At 34.9% G+C, this 20,605-nt stretch overlaps 3 protein-coding genes across 6 annotated transcripts; 1 reads left to right on the top strand and 2 right to left on the bottom strand.

Moving 5' to 3' along the window:
- Window position 1: 1 nt before the first annotated feature.
- On the top strand, window positions 2-14,061 carry LOC131950398 (prolyl 3-hydroxylase 1). 4 transcript variants are annotated; one of them, XM_059312517.1, is made up of 21 exons: window positions 2-20; window positions 4,252-4,404; window positions 4,517-4,685; window positions 4,845-4,970; window positions 5,780-5,916; window positions 6,097-6,183; window positions 6,331-6,525; window positions 6,981-7,037; window positions 7,171-7,327; window positions 7,497-7,590; window positions 7,739-7,808; window positions 8,116-8,222; window positions 8,441-8,571; window positions 8,815-8,921; window positions 9,241-9,336; window positions 11,049-11,162; window positions 11,753-11,903; window positions 12,348-12,462; window positions 12,694-12,766; window positions 12,923-13,069; window positions 13,306-14,061. In XM_059312517.1, the coding sequence occupies exons 2-21, from the start codon at window positions 4,390-4,392 to the stop codon at window positions 13,369-13,371; spliced, it is 2,214 nt and encodes a 737-aa protein (XP_059168500.1). In that variant the 5' UTR covers window positions 2-20; window positions 4,252-4,389; the 3' UTR covers window positions 13,372-14,061. The 4 variants fall into 4 exon arrangements, with proteins under 4 accessions (XP_059168500.1, XP_059168497.1, XP_059168498.1 ...); XM_059312514.1 differs by lacking the exon at window positions 2-20 and adding an exon at window positions 2,473-3,215; XM_059312515.1 differs by lacking the exons at window positions 2-20; window positions 9,241-9,336 and adding an exon at window positions 2,473-3,215.
- A 131-nt stretch (window positions 14,062-14,192) lies between these two features.
- Window positions 14,193-16,703, bottom strand: LOC131950402 (von Willebrand factor C domain-containing protein 2-like). Its single transcript, XM_059312527.1, has 3 exons — window positions 16,514-16,703; window positions 14,903-15,040; window positions 14,193-14,591 (listed from the first exon to the last, which is right to left on the bottom strand). Exons 1-3 carry the CDS (start codon window positions 16,613-16,615, stop codon window positions 14,562-14,564), a joined length of 270 nt encoding a protein of 89 aa, XP_059168510.1. The 5' UTR covers window positions 16,616-16,703; the 3' UTR covers window positions 14,193-14,561.
- A 2,100-nt stretch (window positions 16,704-18,803) lies between these two features.
- Window positions 18,804-20,254, bottom strand: LOC131950421 (von Willebrand factor C domain-containing protein 2-like). The gene is made up of 3 exons (XM_059312560.1): window positions 20,080-20,254; window positions 19,609-19,749; window positions 18,804-18,927 (listed from the first exon to the last, which is right to left on the bottom strand). The coding sequence occupies exons 1-3, from the start codon at window positions 20,179-20,181 to the stop codon at window positions 18,895-18,897; spliced, it is 276 nt and encodes a 91-aa protein (XP_059168543.1). The 5' UTR covers window positions 20,182-20,254; the 3' UTR covers window positions 18,804-18,894.
- Between the last annotated feature and the right edge of the window lie 351 nt (window positions 20,255-20,605).

Genomic DNA, 20,605 nt, shown 5'->3' with positions numbered 1-20,605 from the left:
CTGTAATTGTTTATTTTTAGGTAAAACAAAATAAAAATATCTGAGTGCTCAGATCTAAGATCTAGATTCTTAGATCTAGAGTTCCTTTAAATTAAATAACAATCTTATCTTTATACAAACAAGCATAACATTTTTTAAAAGTTAAATTAAATAATTCGATCAGTATTTAATTGTAAATAGATCTAGATATAGATCTAGAGAAATAGGGGTCGTCCATAAATGACGTCACATTAAGTCGTATCTCCTCCTCAACGAAGCTATATCGAGGACTAGTTCCAAAGCAAATATGTTAAGCAAGTTCCGAGGATGATTGTGGGCCAAAAAAATTCCCGGAATTCCTTCCTGGATTTCCCGGAAAAGCCAAAAAAACTCGAAAAATGCAGTTTTTGGCCCATATCTCGGCAACCAGACCACTTAGCGACTTGATACATTTACCAATCGATTTCTGCCATAATTTAGAACAATATTGCCGAAGAAAGTTTTCAAAAATATCCTTTCGTTCGGTCACAAAAAATTAATTAAGGAAATTGCGCTTAAATTGTCACTAGACTTTTTATTAACTTGTTTTCTTTAAAATTTAAAATCCAGCGATCGAACAGGTTCCCTTTAACGAAGGGATATAACCAAATAAGTTATATAGCGAGTTTGAGTAGTTTTTACTGTTAACTTTGCCAGCTTAGGAGATTTAGCCGAAAACAGCTTTCAATTAGATCTCTTGTTTATATATTATTACCTACTATTGCTAGTCTATATTAATGCTGACATTTTAAAACCACATTTTAAAATCATTCTATGAGACCTGTTGGAATTAAAGAAAATTCTGAAACAGCTAAATAATTTACTCTTAAAGATTCCAAATTATTTCCTCCCTCCTCTGTGTCATACACCATTACAAACGCCCGGACCCTCCCCCCCCCCCCACACACGGGAGCGTTTTTATGGACAACCCCCCCCCCCCTCCCCCATACCCCATCGGACAGATCCTTCTTTCTAGAACGTCAATTCCTTTTGCTGATGTGGAACACACTGGGAATTTTTTTCTTTACTCTAAAATAATGGATCCAGGCAATAGGAATTGCAATAAAGTAAAAGTCTCTGATCTCGCACATTGAAGCTGTGAGAAACATCTTAACTACAAAGAACTAGGCGCGTCATTTCCAACAGTGGCTGGATAAATTATTAAAATATAGCCTACATTAATACAATTGGTTTCTTTTGAAGTGTTAACAGATTTATCTACTCATCAATCCCCAATAAATCCTTCCGATTTAGGTTAGCCCCCCCCCCCCACCATCTCGGAAAAAATAAGCTGTTTTACTGGTCACTGCTTCTTTAGGGTGTTTGTTTTACTATTACTCAATAAAGCCAAAGGCTGAAAACAGTTTGAATCGGCGTTTGAAGCATTTATTTTCTTAAATTTAAAGAAATTATTGCAGCTTGAAATGAGCTTTTACATTTTTTCCTCCCAATATTGCCCCCCCCCCACACACACCTCCCAGCTACGCTACTGCTGCCCAGTAGCGTAGTGAGGGGGGGCGGGGGGGGACATATGTCCCTGGGCGCCGAGCTTAGGGGGCGCCAAAATGGGTTGGAAAAATAAATTGAAAGGTTGAGGGGGTGCAAATTGAAAGTTTGAGGGGGGGGGTGCAAATCAAAATCTCGAGGGGGGGGGGGGGTGCAAATCGAAAGTTTGAGGGGGGGGGGGTGCAAATCGAAAAGTTCGTCCCCGGGCGCCGGGTAGGGTCGCTACGCCTCTGCTGCTGCCACCATTTGAACCCAAGGCTAATAAGTAATACTAGCCGACCCGCGGCGTAATGTCAGTGTTTCTTCCAGACTTTTTTTCTAAATTTTCGGGGGGGGGGGGGGGGTAAAAGTACCATATGCCGCTATTTAGTTGTTTTATTTTCTACTTTACAGTAATTCTTAATTTGAGAATTCGACAGTACCAATGCTGCCACTGAAAATATTTGCTTTAAAACACTATCAGTAGGTCGTTAAGGACGATAACCCCCACCCTCCTTTCCCCCAACCCCTACCCTACCCCCCCCCCCCCCCAGTGAAAGCAGCCTCCTCTTAGTTACCTCCCCTAAGTTTAAAATAGTTTCAAACTAAATTATCTGCCCCAAATAGCCGTCACTAAACCCGACTATACGATTGTAAACATTTAGCGTGAACCACAGCTCACCAGACCATGTTGGGGTGGGGGTGGTAGGGATGTGCCTAGAGAGAAAAGGAGGGGGCTGCTAGGCGCGCTTACGGCTTGGTGTTTTCTATCGTCTCCAAGAAGAGAATTATATATAGATCTCTATAGATAGATGTGTAATATCGCCCCCGCTAAGCGGCTAAGGCTAAAGCACTTCGCCGCACCTCATGGGAACTACTACCTACGCTAGACCTACGCTAAATTTAGACCAGGGTGGCCTCAAGAAATCGCATAAGAACTCTTCAACTTCAATGTTGAAGTTAGGATAATACATTTTGTGTACGTGCTTAGTTGTACTGCTAAGACTAGCAAGCCAAGCAAAATTATGATAGAGATCTGAATTAAATAATATTTATTTAAAACATTATTTCCTTTTTTTTTTCATCTTTAATGAGCTTAATTTTGGATAAAAATTGTAGATATATCGTCAAACTACAATATGCCACGGAACCAACTTACGCATATTTTCATTTTGATGAAATTAATAATTTTCGTTTTATTTGTTCATTGGGCTGACGGCGATGCATATTCTGCTAATACAGGGTACGGTCAAACCGACGACGTAATCGTTGTACCAACCGATCATAACCAAGAAAGTGAACAGATAGATCAAGGCATCACTGCAAATAAGAACGAAGTTTTTAAGCTTTTGACAGAAATAAATGCCACATTTGATCAGTTATATCAAGATGGCGTTAAAGCTTATAATGACCATTTGTGGTATTCTTGTGCAAGTAAAATGGAAAGAGCCATAAAAGACTACAATAATTTCAAGAGAGTTTTATCAGATTGCAGATTAGATTGTAGTAAGGGTATCAGATCATCAAAGCTGACTAATATAACTTCAAAATTTGTTGACTTTTCTGTCTATGCAAGTTTTTTAAAAGCATCAGATTGTTTTAGAAGATGTACAGATGAGTCACTTACTACACACCCTAAAGTGACAGAAAAGCTTGAAAGCTTATTCGAAAAAAGAAAACCATACATGTATTTACAATTTTGTCTATATAAGGTAGGCTGAAGCATGAATATGAAAATATACCAAATTGCTTGCTTTTAAAAACGCTAATTTTTATGCAGATTTTTAAAGCTAAAAATGAATAAAATACATATTTTTCTGGCATCTTTTGCACTGACCCAATACTAATAGTTTTTCAGATATTACACATTATTGGGCAGTTGGCCCTATATATCATTTATGTGCGGTGGTGTCTCTAGTCTAGGTTAGGTGACACCCAGGAGTCCATCTATCCCAACCACTGTAAATGCTGTACTAATAAAAACTAGATACACTGATGGTGACCCCCTTGCCACCATGGATGGTTTAACATTAAGCCAAGTGTAATTTTCAGATTAAGATATTCAATTTTGTATGTATTAGCTTAAGTTCATGCAGAATAGGTCAATAATATTTTTAACAAAGAAATACTACTGTGATAACTGTAAATTTAACTTATTTGTAAATGGATTTACTTTATTTATTTGTTATATAAAATTAGTATAAACTAAAACAATAAAATGTAACAAACCATTTGCTTTTAAAAAATTATAGATCTAACTAAAGCATCCCAGGGCTAGATCTAGTATTTTTCACAATATTTTTATTTGAAAAATTGGCTTTAAATTAAATCTTTTATAGAAAAATAAATCCATAATATTCAGATTAAATTATTATAGTATAATATTTAGTGTGTAAAAAATATATTTTAATTTAAAGACTTCAACCATTAGCTATTAATATTTTATTGGTGAAATAGTTACAGTAAGTTATTTATAGCTATAATTATGCATTGATAGTCAAGGGAGTGTACTCAGAAATTAAAATCTATAAATAACCAAAGTAGGATTGTTCTTTTTTGTAGTGGCCTAGCTTAAGTGTTTTTGTGATTCTAAGACCAAATAAATGTGTAACAAAGATTGTTAAATTTTTGTTTTTGTCTATACTCTTTGCTCTGGTACTGACAGTATAATTCCAGATCTGCATTCTTTCTAGGATTATTTTAAAAATCATGTATGTTGTTTAAAAACTAGCAATTTATTTATTCCAGCTGGACAGATTTACTCAGGCAGCTTCTGCAGCCTATACTTTTCTTCTGGCTAATCCTGATGATGAAGATACAAAACATAATATCATCTACTACAGGGACCAAGTCAAGGTTGCAGAACAAGATTTTATTGATTTGGAGATGAAGCCTTACAAAGTAAGCATGTATAAGCAAAAAGTATATTGGTTTGGATTAGTTGCCTTTTAAAAATTTTCTTTGTTTATTGGCTTTTTTTTTTGAGTTTCTATATTGTAATTCTTTTAAATAGGAAAATTATATTCGAGCTTTAATGGCGTATAAAGCAGAGCAGTGGCAGGCTACAATTGATCTAATTGAATCAGCTTTAGAAGAGTACTGGAAGGAGAATGAACGTTGTCAAGTTGAATGTGAAGCACAGAGTAAATGGCAGGGAACTGAATTCAAAACTGAAGTAGCAGGCAAGTTTTATCAATCGACTTGTTAATAACGTCACATCAAGTGTAGTCAATGGTAAAAGTGTATATTCCTGATCTACTTGTTACTAAACTATGACAATTGGAAAAATTGTTTATGTTACACTAAGTAGGGGTTATATATTAAATTGGCTATATCCACAGATTGGATAATCAACATTTTAAACTGCCAACTTAGGTGTGAGGAGAAGCTAAGCATTGTTTTTTCTGATCCTATTCCATTCTTCCTTCGTGATATGTATCATTACCTACAATTTGGCTACTATAAAGGTAACACAAAATAATACCAAATTAATTTTTATCATAATTAATTATTTTTAACTGCTTTCAGTAGATGTTTCTGACTTTGACTTGTTTGTTTATAATTGAAATGTTGAGTTTTGCAAATATTATACTCCAGATTTTTATGGAAACACACTTTAATTCAAAATGCAGAATGTTCATCTTTTATGTTGAGCAAATGATTACTTTACCCAAATTAAATCTAAAAAAATAACTTTAGTTATGTTTTCAGTCACTACCAAAAATGATTGTCCATTAAATAAAATAGAGGCTAAGAGTAAGGGGGTAGTGTATTTTGATTTTCTTGACCTATGAGCCTGGGTTTAGCCAGAGCTGCTTCCCATACTTTAGCATTAATCACTTGAGCAATGCTTGCCTATGCTTACACTAGCATGCCAGAGCAGAATGTGACAAGCCACTTTGATCTGTTTGTTTCCACCAGGATTTTTTTCTTTATCTGTTATTTTAACCTCCCATAGCATTGGGGGATGACCTGAATAATTGCTAGAACACAAGACCACCTTTATTACTTTGGCACTACCTAAGTTGAACTAGAATTTTTGTTTTTTTTATAATTACTTTTATCGTTTACCTTCTGGTCCCTGCTGAGATACATTTTACACCTAATAAAAATCTATTATAATGTTTATACCTGATTAAACATGCAACATAATACTGAATTAATTGATGGTATTGAATTGACACTGCTAGTTAATAGCTTCCTCAACAGCTCAGATTGTTGATTTTTTGCGTTGTACAATTTTTTTTGGAACAGATTTAACTCTTGAATCTTTCAGTAAAAAATCTGGAAAAATCAGTTGCTGCAACAGCTACCTTCTTGCTATTTAACTCTACACACAAGGTGATGTTGGAGAATAAAAAGATGCTGAAAGAAAAGTTAGGATACACTGACAAGGATTTTGTTCCTAGAGAGGTTATCTAAATGTTTTTACACTTGTAAAGTATAATTTTATTTTTATTAAAAAAAAAAATTAAATCATAAAACTCTTAAGATATTCTTATTAGGTCTTTATAATATATTAACTAGAAAGTTATAATAAAAACTTATTATACTCAAGAAAACAATAAATAAAACACTCCATATTTGTTACAGGATGCTGCAGAATATTTGGCTAGGAGGAAAGAAATGCAGGAAATAATGGATAATATCAACAAAAATTATATGTGGCCAGATAAAAGTGTAATGCGTTTTTTTATTTTTGTTTGTAAATAATTTCTGTAATTTCAAACCTAGTTACTTTTTTAAGTAGATGTACAATGTTGTTCAGTTTGTTTTTAATTTTATTATATATTTTTTCAACTGTATGAATCTGCTTGAAAATTATAGATGGTCAAGGAAGAGCCTGAAGCCACTCCCAAAGCTGAGCAAGTTTCAGATGCTAGTGACAACTGGTTGGCATGGTATGAGCAGATAGGGGTGCATTTGGTAGCAACATTAACTGACTTGAACAGACAAGAAAGAGTTGTGGTGGATGGAATTATTAAAGCAGAGCAATGTGAACAGCTTCTTTCCTTCGTTAAAGTAAGACTACCTTTTCTGGTAATACTTTTGTCATCACTAAGATTTGCACAAAGAACATTTATTGTTAGTAACGTGGTTTTTAATTAAACTTACTTCTCATAAACATGTAGCTTCTGTCTAAATTCTCTGAAATGTTGGTTCAATTTTACATAGAGTCTAGTAAGCTTAAAACATACTATTTTGAGTTTTTAATGTAATAAATAATGGGGAATAAGCTGAACAATTTCTTGTATAGAATGTGCTGTAGAAGATATAGGTTATTTTGGTAATCAATAAGATTATTTTGTTTACATTTTTTAGCTTTTAAAATGACAAAATATCAAGAAATACTTCTCTGTTTAAAATTTAATATATTTTTGACAGAAAAAGATAAATTAGTGACTGCAATATTGAAGAGCGTGCTCAAAAAGATTCTATTATACACATACATTTATCCCCCAATTTATTGATTGTAGGATATGAAAGAACAGACTTCAGGACCCCAAACATTTGATTTTAAAAGAGCTCAGAAGGTGGGTTAGCAATATTTTTTATGTTAGTTTAACTTGGCTGTACCAATAGTTTATTTTTAATTATAATTAAATAAATATGCTGTGAAAATTTGAATTTAAAAAACAACTAAATTGAGAGCACATTTTTTTCCAGTTATTGAAAGATGATCCAAACGAAGAATTAGAATCAACTCTTCGACTTATGATTAGATCTTCTGAGTCCATACAAGAGTACTTACATAGATATCTAGGCTCATATAATCCTTTTTATTTTAATAACATTTCCATTGTATGCTGGCAAAAACCCAAGGGTCAGTTCAGATTTTATACAATCATTGTTGATATGTTAAACTGTCAATATTAATTAACAAATTTTAAAATTTTAATATTTTAATTAAAAGTGGTTTATGTATTCAAATCACGTAACACAGGTTATGTTTGAAATGCTTGTAACTCAGGTTATGTTTCAAATATTTGTAGATCCTGGACTTGTTAAAAACTGCTACCCACAGGAAGATGGTTCATGTATTCAGTTTGACTCTATGCCAGATAAACTTTCTTCAGATTCCTATACGTAGGTTTATTTTAAAATGGCTTAAACAACAGCTTAAGTAGCTAGGTTCATCTTAAGGCTTAAAATACTTAAATAGCATTATAGAAACTTTTAATCCCCAAAAATTCTGTCATTGTGCTTGTTTTTGACTGCAAACAATTTTTGACAGGACTATCACCTATCTTAATGCTGTTGAAGATGGAGATTTTCAGTTTTTGAATGAAAAACAGAGAGTTGATGTGAGTTAAAAAAACATTTATCATTCTTATAAGTTTAACTTCTATGCTATTTTTTACAAACTAGAAGCTTGCAAAGAATTCTGTTGGAAATCTTACTTAGTTCTTATGTTAGCTGTTCTGACCAGTTACTTTATAAATGTGAAATGATATATGTAAGAACCACAATAACTCATAAACACATTGATTTTTCTAAATTTATAGCTGGTCTTTAATTTATTACCAAGTTTGTATAGCTTTATTAAAAAATAAAAATGATAATTGAAATATAATGTCAGTAGCTAAATGGTTCCATAATTCATTATTTCAGAATTCTTTTGGTGTTAAATGTGGTAGAACAATAGGTTTTAACTCCAATGATCGACACACTTTGAAGATACCGGATTCAGATGTTCAGAGATGTGCACTAATCACAAGGTCTAATTAATTGGCTTTATTCATATCTAGTTTTTTTTTTAAAGTTTCTCTCTAAACTTGCTGTTTATTAATTTCAAGATCTGATTTAATTGTATCTATGTTGTTTTATGCCATTATCGTATAAAGTAATATCATCACTTACATGTAGATAATTAAAATGTCTTGGTACAATGTTGTTCCTAATGTTAATCTTGTGTCAAATTACTTTTCTAATTCAGGTTCAAACCCCAACCTCCGCATGGTGCAGATGTTAAGGGTACTGTAAATTTGTTGAGAAATATTGATGAGCTGAGATACATCAAAACAAACATAAGTGCTAAGGAAGTGTTGACAAAATTTTATGAGCAAGGTATTTATAAATAGCCTTTTAACTAGGAAAGTACAGAGCATTTTTTCTTTAAACATTTAAATACCATTACTGAAAAAACATTAACAATAACAATAAAACTGTCCATTATATTAAAGTTTTAAAAAGTATGGCTCCATAACACTGACCTTAAAACTTAACAAATCCAAACTTTTACAAGTGTTTTTAAATAACCTGAAATGTAATACAGATTGCTATAGCACATTTAAACTATTTTTATTGTAGGTGTAAAGGTTGCTATGAATGGTACTGATTTGAAAGGAAAAGAAAGAGTTGTGGTGGATGAAATGGCCACAGAAGAGCAGTGCAGTACTTTGAGAAATGTTGCCCTGGTAAGTTGACATAACATTTTATTCTTTTGTTGAACTCTTTATAAAATGCAGTTAATTTCCAGTAACAATATGAAATTATTTGTTTCTGGATGAAAGATTAGGGTAGCATCTGGCTTCTCTTAAAGAGACTAATACAAGAATGCATTAGAAACTTCAGAGATAAATAGGAAAGTAGTTTTTAAAAAAACTACTTTTTAGAAGAAAAATTCACATTTGTTTTTTATTCAAAGAAAGTCTTTCCCACATTCTGAAATCAGGGGTTTTACTGTAATGGATGGGTTGTGTGTTTAATTCTTCAATGCTGCATGCCGTTTTACAGGAACTTGGTAAAGCTGGTGATGGTTACCATGGCAAAAAGTCACCTCATACTGTTAATGAACTTTTCACAGGTCTTGAACTTAGCAGGTTGTCGAAGGTATTTTTCTACATGGCTAAATATTTTGCACACAGTATTTTTTGGTCGCTTCTCCTTTTTTGTAGCCTTGTGACTCAGTTAGTGGAGCATCAATATATGGTAGTTGTCTGCTTATTCCATGAAATGGGCAAAAGTTAGCAGGTGGTATTTTGTAAGCTTTGGTTGAGGGATTGTGTATATCTGCTAGTTAACTGAATTTTAATTGAATCGATCACAGTAAGATTTAAGTTTGATCATTGGTTAAATATAAACATATAATTATAGGACTCATCTATATCACTTTTAATAATTATTTTTAAAAATCTAAAAGTTTGTACTTAAAACTAATGAATGTATATTCATGCTCATTTTATGTTAAGTTAATCTTATTCTGTCATTTACATATTTTATAATTTGCAATCTCATATTTCATCTAAAAACATACTTTAAATAATGCAAGATTAATTTAAAATAGCAAGTATATGCAATAGTTGTGTTTTTAATTAAATTATACAGTAGCTTTGACATAATACAATCTTAAATATGAAATGTGCACAACTGTTTTTAATTATAAAGACCCAACACACAAATTGGCATTGCAAATTCTCTGTTATGGTTTCATTCAATGTTTGTTGTTAATTTTTACTAATTGTTTAAATTTGTATCTACTTTTAAATTGTAAAATCACAAATAGAGGACACATTTTTGTGATTATTTGGGTATTTCTTCTTTAAAATTGTTTTTTTTCCAGATTTATGCAACTAGCAAATTTCTTAAATATAATGAAATACATCTAGTTATTTGTTTATGTAGTCTTATGTTTTATTTTGTCAAATTTTGACAGGCAAATGGCTTTTGACTTAAAACACTTGTATCATGATTTTTAATCGAACAACTATCTCTATTTTTTTTTCTGTTGTTCTGCCATCATTGAATTAAGCTGATCCAATATTTCTATCCATCTATTAATTTAACTACCAAATTTACCTTTGAACTGGTCTTTAATATTCTCTTTTGCTAAAAGTGACATTTGAACACAACTGAAGACTTGACTTGCTTGATTATTATTTAAATAAATTTAAAAACCATGACTCAAGTACATTTGCCAAATCAAATTTGTAGTTTAAATTCATGCAGGAATTGTTTTCTTTTAAATAATTTTATTTGCAAGGCATTTTGTTACATTAGCACACACAAAAATTACTAGCTATAAAAAAGTGAGTTTATTGTAGAGGATATACCATATTCTATCAAACACCCTTTCTACCCCATTGAATTAGCAACATTTTGCCATAATGTTATCAATATACATCCCTTCCCCCAACTCCTCATTACATACTTTTAAAATAATAAGTTGTTAATATTAATCTGATACAATAAATTGATAATTTGTATAATAATATATTGTGCCTTAATATATTGCAATCAAGCCTGTTTCCTTTTAAAAATTCAAGATCTAGCTTTTGAACTGTTTGAAATCACAGACATGATTTTTTCACTAGATTTGGTACTGTTTCTTGATAAAGAATTTCATCAGTAAAACCATAAAGCCATAAAGGTTGAATTTAAGTTATCAGTTTAACTCAAATTTTGTAACTCCAAATTCTAATAAATAGCCTGAGTTAATGATCATCTTCCAGGTAAGTTAAACAACATTTCTCCAAGAAATCCTATCTATAATTTTAATTCATGTATATCTTATTTGGCTTGCTTTTTAATATATGTTACTTTAGAGTATTTCACTACTTGGTGATGGGTACCTGCACCTGGCCTCCAAACCCTCCTTCATCTCCCCTCACACAGAACATGAGTTGTACCAAGGAATAACTGTTTATAGAGCAGCTAAGGTTTGTATTGGGTACTAAGGGAACTAACCCTGTGTTGACAAAACTAAATTTAACTGTTGGCTTTATCTTTCAACATTCAGATGTTGAACTTTCTATCTTTTCTTTGGTATTTTGATTAGAATTAAAAACTACAACTAAAGAAGAGCTTTTTTAAAAAAATTTACTGTGCCTGTTGTCTCTTTCTTCCAACCTAATATTTCCTTGATAGATTACCTTACGCTACATAATAATAACTTACTCCTGCTAAATGCTTATAACAGAAACCAATGCATTTGAACATTTATATTAATTGGCTTATTTCCCAAAAGAGTAGAAATTTTTTTATAAATGCTTTTTTAGTAAGTGCATTTTTTAAGCATGCTATTTTTCATGTAGAAACAAAAAAAGTCTTTGTATTGTGTGTTATGTTTTGATAGTTTTATTTCTCAGATTAATATAAAAACAGAACTTTATGCAATGCTTATTTAATAAATTTTTACTTTGTAACCTAAAATATGATAACGTTTATATCTATTCAGAAGTGCAAGTAAATAGCTTTTAGTTACTCTTAAAAGTTGCTTTATTTAATTGTAATTTTGACAATTCCTCAGCTAACTAATGACGGCATTATATCAAGCTATGGTCTCCGTACATTTCTTGAACTGAGTGAAAAGTCTAGGCTGTTTGTAGAAAAATATTTCAACCTTACCAAGCCACTGTTTTTTGATTACACTCATTTAGTTTGTAGAACTGCCATTAAAGGTAAGCTGATGAATGTCTGATGGGGCACAATTTTTATCGCATTAAAAAAATATATACTGTACTTCTGTATGGGAGGTCACAAAAACAGATCAACTCTTTCAAGTCCCAAAGAATATTTTTACTTTACTGCACTTCTTTATATTTTTTTTATTAAACAGGTAGTCTCCCTTTTAGAAACTGCAGTTCCCCTACAAGAACCTGATAGTTTTCCTTTATGAAGCTGATAGCTTTCCCTTCTAAACCCACACTAGTATTGGCTAAATCCAACTCTGTCACCACAGTTTGTTATAGACAGTGGTGTATAGAAAAATAGCCCAGCACATGTTACTACACTAGTCAGGCTGATTGTTAAATTTTAAACCTACTATTGCTCTTAATAGACATGACTTGTCCATTCAGCATGATCTTAAAGATCCTACCCAATTTGTTTTTTTTTTGTCTCAGACCCCAGCTTTCCTAGAGAAGATTTGAGTCACCCAGTCCATGCTGATAACTGCAATCTTAACGAGGATGGCTCATGCACTAAAGGCTTCCCAGCTTTCACCCAAAGAGATTACAGGTAAACCTTGTCACAAATTTTAATTTGGTCACAGAAAACCCTATCATGATCTCCAATTATAAATCAGCCTAAATAAATCATGCTACATTTATCATGAACTTCATCTACACATGAAATTTAAAGGAATCATACAATATAGATTCAGATATTTTAAAATTATGTTTATGTAAATTGTTTTACTAATTTCATCGTTGATCAGACATTTATATCAAGTTATTTGCTTGCTTCCAGTGCCTTGCTGTACTTAAATGCAGACTTTGAAGGAGGAGAGTTCTTTTTTGCTCATGCCAACAAATCAGAACAGGTAAATGATTGTATGCTTTTGTGAATAGCAACATTGTTACACGTTATGTTTTAGACTTTGCCTAGTTTGTGGTAAGAAAATTACATTCATAAGTAGTTCAGTATAAGAATCATTCAAGTGAGTCCATATAAATGTGATCTAGTATGTCTGTTTCAGGTCTCCTTGAAATCCAAATGTGGACGCCTTGTTGCTTTCAATGCAGGAGAGTTCCATGGTGTCAAGGCTGTCAAGAGTGGCCAGCGGTGTGCCCTTGCTCTCTGGTTTACTCTCAACTCACGCTACAAGGAGCTGGCTCATACTCAGGTATGCTACATTCTGGTAGCACCATTGTAACACAGGCTACTGCAGCACTACCACAACTTTCAAGTTATACCAAAACAATCAGCATTTTTATATTTTCATGGTTAATTTGAAAAAAATATTTAAAAAATTTTAAAACAATGTTTTTTTCAATTCACTAAATCCAAAAACTAGCATCACTGTAAAAAAAACAACTGCATATCTTGATATTCTAATCATGCCCACATTTTATCTACCAGGCCCACAGGATTCTCAGGGTTGTTGAGGATTCCCAGAAATCTGATATAAAGCACCAGGAGCTTTAAAGTCAGCCAGTAAACACATCAGTAGAAAATTTGATCAGCCAACCAAAGCAGCCCACACAACAGTAGAAAATTTGATGTCAGTCAACCAAAGCAGCCCACACATCAGTAGAAAATTTAATCAGTCAACCAAAGCAGCCCACACATCAGTAGAAAATTTGATCAGTCAACCAAAGCAGCCCACACATCAGTAGAAAATTTGATGTCAGTCAACCAGAGCAGCCCACACATCAGTAGAAAATTTGATGCCAGTCAACCAAAGCAGCCCACACATCAGTAGAAAATTTGATCAGTCAACCAAAGCAGCCCACACAACAGTAGAAAATTTGATGTCAGTCAACCAAAGCAGCCCACACATCAGTAGAAAGTGTTCCTAAAATACTTTGGGCCTATAGGGCTTTTTTTTATCTATCTATTATTTAAGATCTTGTCATGTCCAGATTTCTGAGTTGTGCCTCTGCCAGATTATTTACAAGTGGTGACTTTTTAAATAAAACTGTCTTTTAGATGTGAAGTTTGGCCAGCTAACTGATGTTCGAGCTAAGGCCAGTGTTATTGTAGATGTGAAGTTTGGCCAGCTAACTGATGTTTGAGTTAAGGCCAGTGTTATTGTAGATGTGAAGTCTAGTCTTTTACCTAGCAAAGCTGAAGCTGTTAGACCAGTGTCACAAGGGAGTAATGTTTATGGCACATTGACTTGGGGAATGGTGTCATTTTATTGCTTCAACAAGTGTAAAAGTTTGGGGAAAACATGATCAGTTCATTGATGTTGTTTTTCTAGAGTTGTTGGCTTGTGACATTTGAAGATAAATGACATAATACTATGGTGCTAATTTTTTTATTCATTTGAATCTTTGCATACTTTTTATGCATTTTTAATATATATGTTGTTTTTTTTTATACTCAATTTGCATTTCTTACAAAATCAAAATTTTATTTAACTTGTCTGAATCTGTATAGTAACACTATGGGACTATTGCAAGGGAATCAGTTTTGTTTATAGTATAGAACAAGTTTGTGACTGCAACAAATTTGTCTTCTTGAAAAAGTTAATATTGTTAGTTGTTAGCTACATTTTAAAAAAAAAAATGTTTGATTATGCAATAAAATTGCAGCATACTTAAAATACATAATAAGTGTTTTGTCTTTTGGTGATGTTCCGCTTGGTTTTAGTATCGCACGTACAGGTGTTCTTATGGAGTTTCTAGCGCCGTGAGGATGCGCTGAGGGTAGAAAACAACAAGTTACAACTGTGTCAATAAAAAGTTTGTCATTACAAATCTGTCCATTGAAATAATCTCATATGCAATGTCACGTGATCGATAGGAAGGCCTGTGTGTTGCTTTTTATTTCTCATGTGGCTTTGGTGTTATTATTGATGGTGGTGTGAAGGTTTTGGCGAGTCACACTTTTTTTTTCAAAGTTATATGCAACAACACAAAAGACCACAGCTTTTCTTTAAAAAAAAACTAATGTTTAGACAACAGTACAAAACCTCCCATACGAATGTTTTTAAATTTTAAAGCCAACTCACTGAGCACACGGGGCAGCAAGCTCCAGGTGGCCTATAGCTAACACACGCCGGTAAGGCACAGTCCATTACAGAACATATGACGTGACCACCAGAACATCCACAGAAAACACAAGGACCAGACTTGAAGCTCTGCCCTTCCTGGCGGCGAGCAAGAGATTAAAAACAGATAAGATGGTCATCTTTGCACCTGGGATCCGCTTATTGTGTGCCCCGGATAGGGCTTCTACTTGAATCCACCGGCGGCAGTGTCATCTGGAGCGCATCACATATGAGCAGTTTGGCCCCTAGAGTTGTTTAAATGTGCACACTATTCTAGGGTTAAGTCTTGCTACTACATTCAATGACTAAATCCGTCACAGTAATGTAACCTGTTGCTCCCCGCAACGCCCCTGACAATTGGGCCGCCGCCGATGGGTAATCAGCGTAAAATGACGCTTACAGCATGCCCTGTGGTGTCTCGTTGGTAGTGTAGATAAACCTGCGCCCAGTAGCGAACTAATAGGGGGGGGCTGAGAGGGCTGCAGCCAGGGCCCCTGATTTTGAGGGGTCTCTTCTTAAACATTAGATAAAGTATCCAATAGATACTAATGTGATCCACGCTTATCTTCATAGTTATTTAAATAGTAGTGTAAAATTTATTTTCTCCTTTTTAGTGCATTATTACATAAAAGCTTGTTATTAAAACGTTTTTTTAATGAAATTTTATTTAACTAACTTCCTCTGTCTGTCGTCCAGTGGCGTAGGCAGGAGGGGGGTTAGGGGGGTCATAATCCCCCTTCCCATAGACCCCTCGGTATAGATATATAAAGTATGAGGGGGTGTAAATCGAAAGTTTGAGGGGGGGGGGGGTGCAAATCGAAAGTTTGAGGGGGTGCAAATCGAAAGTTTGAGGGGGGGGATGCAAATCGAAAGTTTGAGGGGGGTGCAAATCGAAAGTTTGAGGGGGGGGGGGTGCAAATCGAAAGTTTGTCCCCGGGTAAAAATTGGAAACCCCCCCCCCCCTTGAGACGATCCTGGCTACGCCACTGCTGTCGTCAGTCTGTCTAGATAGAAACGCCCGAGCGAAATTGCAGGTATTTCTAACTGACAGATACGGTTCGTAGTTGGTACGTGGGTCTAGACATGAAGACAATCAATCATGACATTAAATATGACCTTATTGGTTGCCTAATTATTATTTTTATGAATTAACCAAAATTGTGTCCAAATTAGTAGGCTGTCTCGTCAAACTATTCCGCGCTATTAGACACGCGTCATCACGTTCATTAGGTGCGCATGGTTTTTAGTCATGCAAGTCTATTGTAAATGTTTCAAACATTTAAAGTACTGGAAAAAAATTCATAAAAAACGTTTTAATAACAAGCTTTTATGTAATAATGCACTAAATAGTAGAAAATAAATTATACCCTACTATTTAAATAACTACACAGAAAAGCGTGGTTGGGGTGGGGGTGACACTTTAGTGCCACACCGGGTGGTACCCGATCTATTAATCTCCCCCCCCCCCCCCATATAAACCGTTTGTTAGGCTACTTAACATATTGGCATGAAAGTTGATGTAAATGCATTATTCAACTACACTGTGTCTGTGGTGCTGCGTATTGTACCTACCTCATAGTGGACCCCGTTATAATCACAGCCAGTTGCTCTTGGCGAACCATGCACAACCGCAGCAAGAGAAAACAGAGCGCACACAATCAGCGAGATTCTCATCTTGTTATTTGATTATTTCGTCTGAGACTTGGCTCGGCTAGACACCAGCTTTAATCACAACCAATTATTTTTATTTTTATCTCAGACATAGATCGTGATCTTTAAAGTATGTACCAAAGATAAAAACCTGATGAGAAGATAAGAAGGATGTCGGTGTGGTACCAGTAATGTTTAATGGAATATATAAGAACGGAATTGGCCATATTGAAAACTAAGTTTGTAATAAAATTGTTAATAAGTGTAAAGCACAAAAATCCCTTCCATATGTTAAGTCATATCAGTTAATGAACTGTGACTTTAAAGCTCTAATTAAAGTTAAAAATTCTTTGAAATGTTAATTGACGATCCAGAGAAGTGTGTGTGTGTGGGGGGGGGGGGGGTGTAACACCAGAACGTAAACATGCTAACTATAGAGAAATCAATACTAGATCCAGCTGTATTGATAACCGACCATAGATTAACATCGTTACTATGAAGTTTACACAGACTAAAGCTATCACCGGGGGAGTGGTGGTGACACCATGAACAGCAGAGTTTCTTCCAGGCATCTCTTCGGGGGGGGGGGGGGGGCACTGCCTCCCCCCGAAGAAAGTCTACCGCCCCCCCCCCCCGAACGAAATGGAATTTATATAGAAAATATATACTTTTGACAGTCCGCCCCCCCCCGAAAATTTCAAGTGCACCCCCAGAGAAAAAAGTCTGGAAGAAACACTGATGAAGAGCCGCACCGAATGACGTCTGACCTTGTGACTCCGTTGGCTTCAGTCAAGTAAGACAGTTATAAGGCTGCTGTCGTGTTGGACAGTTCTAAAGCTTCAGTCATGTTAGTTCTTTAGTACTAGTTATACTTAAATCTAATGATAAATAGATCGAGTTTGTGCTTACTAATGAGATTGTCTTTAGTTTTAAAAATGTTAAGTTTACACATCATCTACCATTTCTCTTGCTTTCTCATATAGCCTATCCATGATTAGCAGTACTACTAGAGCTTATCGGTAAGGTCAAAGTCAGCATCACATTTTTAAGACATTTGATTTTTTCCCCACTATTAGAGCTTTGTTCTGTTAGCTAATATTTCTCACAAAAATGTTTGAAAAAGTCAGGCACATTGTCTGTTCTTTAATCATGGCGTCCATTTTTTCCTTCTCAAAGGCCAGGGAGCAAAGCGCAGTTTCTTTCAGACATTTCTCCTTGAGAAAATGTCTGAAAGAAACCCGAGCGCAAATAAACAGAATACACATGCGCTAGTAAAATGCAGGTTACAGCCATCGAACAAGCAGAATAAAAAAAAACACGTATAAAAGCATTTTGTACTTACAAACTTTGAAATGCAATAAAAAAACACAATAATAAGCATAAACCCTTTTAGCTAAAATAATAAAAATAAATGCGTTGGTCGCTCTTAACATTTTTTTCCCCCAATACATTTTGCGCGAGCACCGCTTTTATTTAATAAACTTTTGTTTTGATAACATCGTCTGTCTGTGGATGTGTCGAATCGTGTTACCCAAATTTGATCCACTTATTTAGTTATTCAGCGATTTTGTTTCAAGGTAACAAAAGTAAGCAGCTTTGTATTCACGATTGTTTTTAGACCCAGTGTTTCTTCCAGACTCTTTTCTCCTGGGGAGGGGGGGGGGGGCTTTAAATTTCCGGAAGGGGGGGGGGGCGACAATGTTAAAAGTATATATTTTCTATATAAATTCCATTTCGTTCGGGGGGGGGGGGGGCGAAGAAACACTGTTTATACATGACCACGGAATCGAATCGCAGCCTACACCAATTTAAATTTCCATTAATTTCGTCCTCAACTACGTCGACACCCAGCACGGCTAAACTATTTACTTTAGATTTAAATCCCGATCGGCAGACCTAACGCTGACATAACTCTCCCCCTTATAGAGCCCGTATCCGACTATCATGTGAATGCGAGCGACACTTACTAATTCTTGCTATCTTTCCTTTTGTTATTGAATATAATCATCTTTTAAAACACTATCAGTAGCTCGTGAATGAAGATTAACTTAGATTTTTATAGTCCATGCATTTAAAAACATGATATCTTCGCTGTAATTTGGTCTTCTGCGCAGATTTTGTTCTTCATGTTGCACTCTTTAACAAAAAAACAAACTAAAAATAGTACTTGAATTTTGCAGTGTTTACATTTTGAATAAATGAAGGAAGAAAATAACATTAACCCTTTTATTCTGGTGTTAGTACTGTATAGGCTTGTGAATGGGATGTTCCACTTGGTTTTAGTATCACACGTAGAGGTGCTCTTACAGAACTTCTAGCGGCCCAGTGAGGATGCTCTGAGGGTAGAAAACAAAACATCACAACTGTGTCCATATAAAATGTATCATTACAACTATGACAATAGAAATAGTGTGTCATTACAGTTATTTTCATATAAAATGTGTCATTACAACTGTGTCCATATAAAATGTGTCCTTACAACTGTATGTTCATAGAAAAAAGCGTGTCATTACAGTTATTTCCATATAAAATGTGTCATTACAAATGTGTCAATAGAAAGTGTGTCATAACAAATGTGTCCATATAAATAATCGCATATACGCAGTGTTTCTTTCAGACTTTTTTCTCAGGGGTGGGGGGGGGCAGTTGAAATTTTCCGGGGTGGGGGGGGGGGGTCAGACACTGGTAAAAGTGTATATTTTCTATATAAATTATATTCCGTTCGGGAGGGGGGGGGGGGGCTCAACCCCCACCGAAAAGATGTCTGGAAGAAACTGCATATGCAACGTTAGCCTCCAACGTGAGGTGATCGATAAGATGGTCTGTGTCTTGTTTCCTATTTCTCATGTGGCTTTGGTGTTGTAATCAGAGGCTAGCGACGCCATTGGTTGTTATTGATGGTGGTTTGAAGGTTTTGGACAAAAAATACAATAGGCCACAACTTCTAAAATTAATTATTTTAGACAACAGTACAAAACCTCCCACGCGTATGTTTTTAAATTTTAAAGCCAACTCACTGAGCACACGGGGCAGCAAGCTCCAGGTGGTGTTGTGTAGCTAGCACACATCGGGAAGGCGCAGTCCATTATAGCACACATGGCGTGACCAGCAGAACATCGACAGAACTCACAGGGAGAAGACGAGAAACTCTGCCCTTCCTGGCGGCGAGGAAAACATAATAAAGGGAGATAAGATGCTGATTTAGTTCAAGAGTTAGTAGAGCGTTAATTATGACAAGTCAAACTTACAGATCTAATTAATTGTAATCGCGCGCTAATTAATTTAACCATACGACATAAGGTATAATTTTTTTTTTCTATCGAAGGTCTATTACATCAATTGGTCGTGGCGTTTTTTTAAAGCTAAAAGAAATGGTTCGCTCAACTCTATACCGTTAAGGAGGCTACTTAGTCTACTAGCATGAAACTGTATTTTGATGTCCTAATCAACTACACTGTGTCTGTGGTGCTATGTATTATTGTACCTACCTCATAGTGGACCCCGTTATAATCACAGCCAGTTGCTCTTGGCGAACCAAGCACAACCGCAGCAAGAGAAAACAGAGCGCACACAATCAGCGAGATTCTCATCTTGTTATTTGATTATTTCGTCTGAGACTAGGCTCGGTTAAACACCAGTTATAATCACAACCAACTATTTTTTAATCACATAGACCGTGATCTTTGAAGTATGGACCAAAGATAAAATCCTGATAAGAAGATAAGAAAGATGTCAGTGTGGTTCCAGTCAGTTATGTTTAATGGAATATGTAGGAACGGAATTGACCCTATGGAAAACTAAGTTTGTAAAAAATTGTTAATAAGTGTAAAGCACAAAAATCCCTTCCATATGTAAAGTCATATCAGTTAATTGTACTGCGACTTTAAAGCTCTAATTAAAGTTAAATATTCTCGAAGTGCTAATTGACGATCCAGACAAGTGTACGCGTGTATGCGTAAGGGAGGGGGGGGGGGGGTGGAACACCAGGCCGCAGAGGCGTAGCGGGGGGCCGGG

Source organism: Physella acuta, unplaced genomic scaffold (genome assembly GCF_028476545.2).
Source record: "Physella acuta isolate Inbredline_101_S28 unplaced genomic scaffold, ASM2847654v3 ptg000760l, whole genome shotgun sequence".
Classification (NCBI taxonomy): Eukaryota; Metazoa; Mollusca; class Gastropoda; family Physidae; genus Physella; species Physella acuta.
The sequence above is the reverse complement of the archived record's forward strand: the minus strand, read 5'-3'. Positions and strand labels throughout refer to the sequence as shown.

What these genes read in the sequence shown, in the direction of transcription:
- LOC131950398 (XM_059312514.1), top strand. Translation starts at nt 2,643, where the DNA reads ATGCCACGGAACCAACTTACGCATATTTTCATTTTGATGAAATTAATA. An exon ending in ATTCAAAACTGAAGTAGCAG is followed by an intron (nt 4,686 to 4,844) that starts GCAAGTTTTATC and finishes CTATATCCACAG; the next exon opens with ATTGGATAATCAACATTTTA. An exon ending in CTGTTTATAGAGCAGCTAAG is followed by an intron (nt 11,163 to 11,752) that starts GTTTGTATTGGG and finishes ACAATTCCTCAG; the next exon opens with CTAACTAATGACGGCATTAT.
- LOC131950402 (XM_059312527.1), bottom strand. Translation starts at nt 16,615, where the DNA reads ATGAGAATCTCGCTGATTGTGTGCGCTCTGTTTTCTCTTGCTGCGGTT. An exon ending in ATAACGGGGTCCACTATGAG is followed by an intron (nt 15,041 to 16,513) that starts GTAGGTACAATA and finishes GCTCGCCGCCAG; the next exon opens with GAAGGGCAGAGCTTCAAGTC. An exon ending in CTTGCTGCCCCGTGTGCTCA is followed by an intron (nt 14,592 to 14,902) that starts GTGAGTTGGCTT and finishes TTCTACCCTCAG; the next exon opens with CGCATCCTCACGGCGCTAGA.
- LOC131950421 (XM_059312560.1), bottom strand. Translation starts at nt 20,181, where the DNA reads ATGAGAATCTCGCTGATTGTGTGCGCTCTGTTTTCTCTTGCTGCGGTT. An exon ending in ATAACGGGGTCCACTATGAG is followed by an intron (nt 19,750 to 20,079) that starts GTAGGTACAATA and finishes CCTCGCCGCCAG; the next exon opens with GAAGGGCAGAGTTTCTCGTC. An exon ending in CTTGCTGCCCCGTGTGCTCA is followed by an intron (nt 18,928 to 19,608) that starts GTGAGTTGGCTT and finishes TTCTACCCTCAG; the next exon opens with AGCATCCTCACTGGGCCGCT.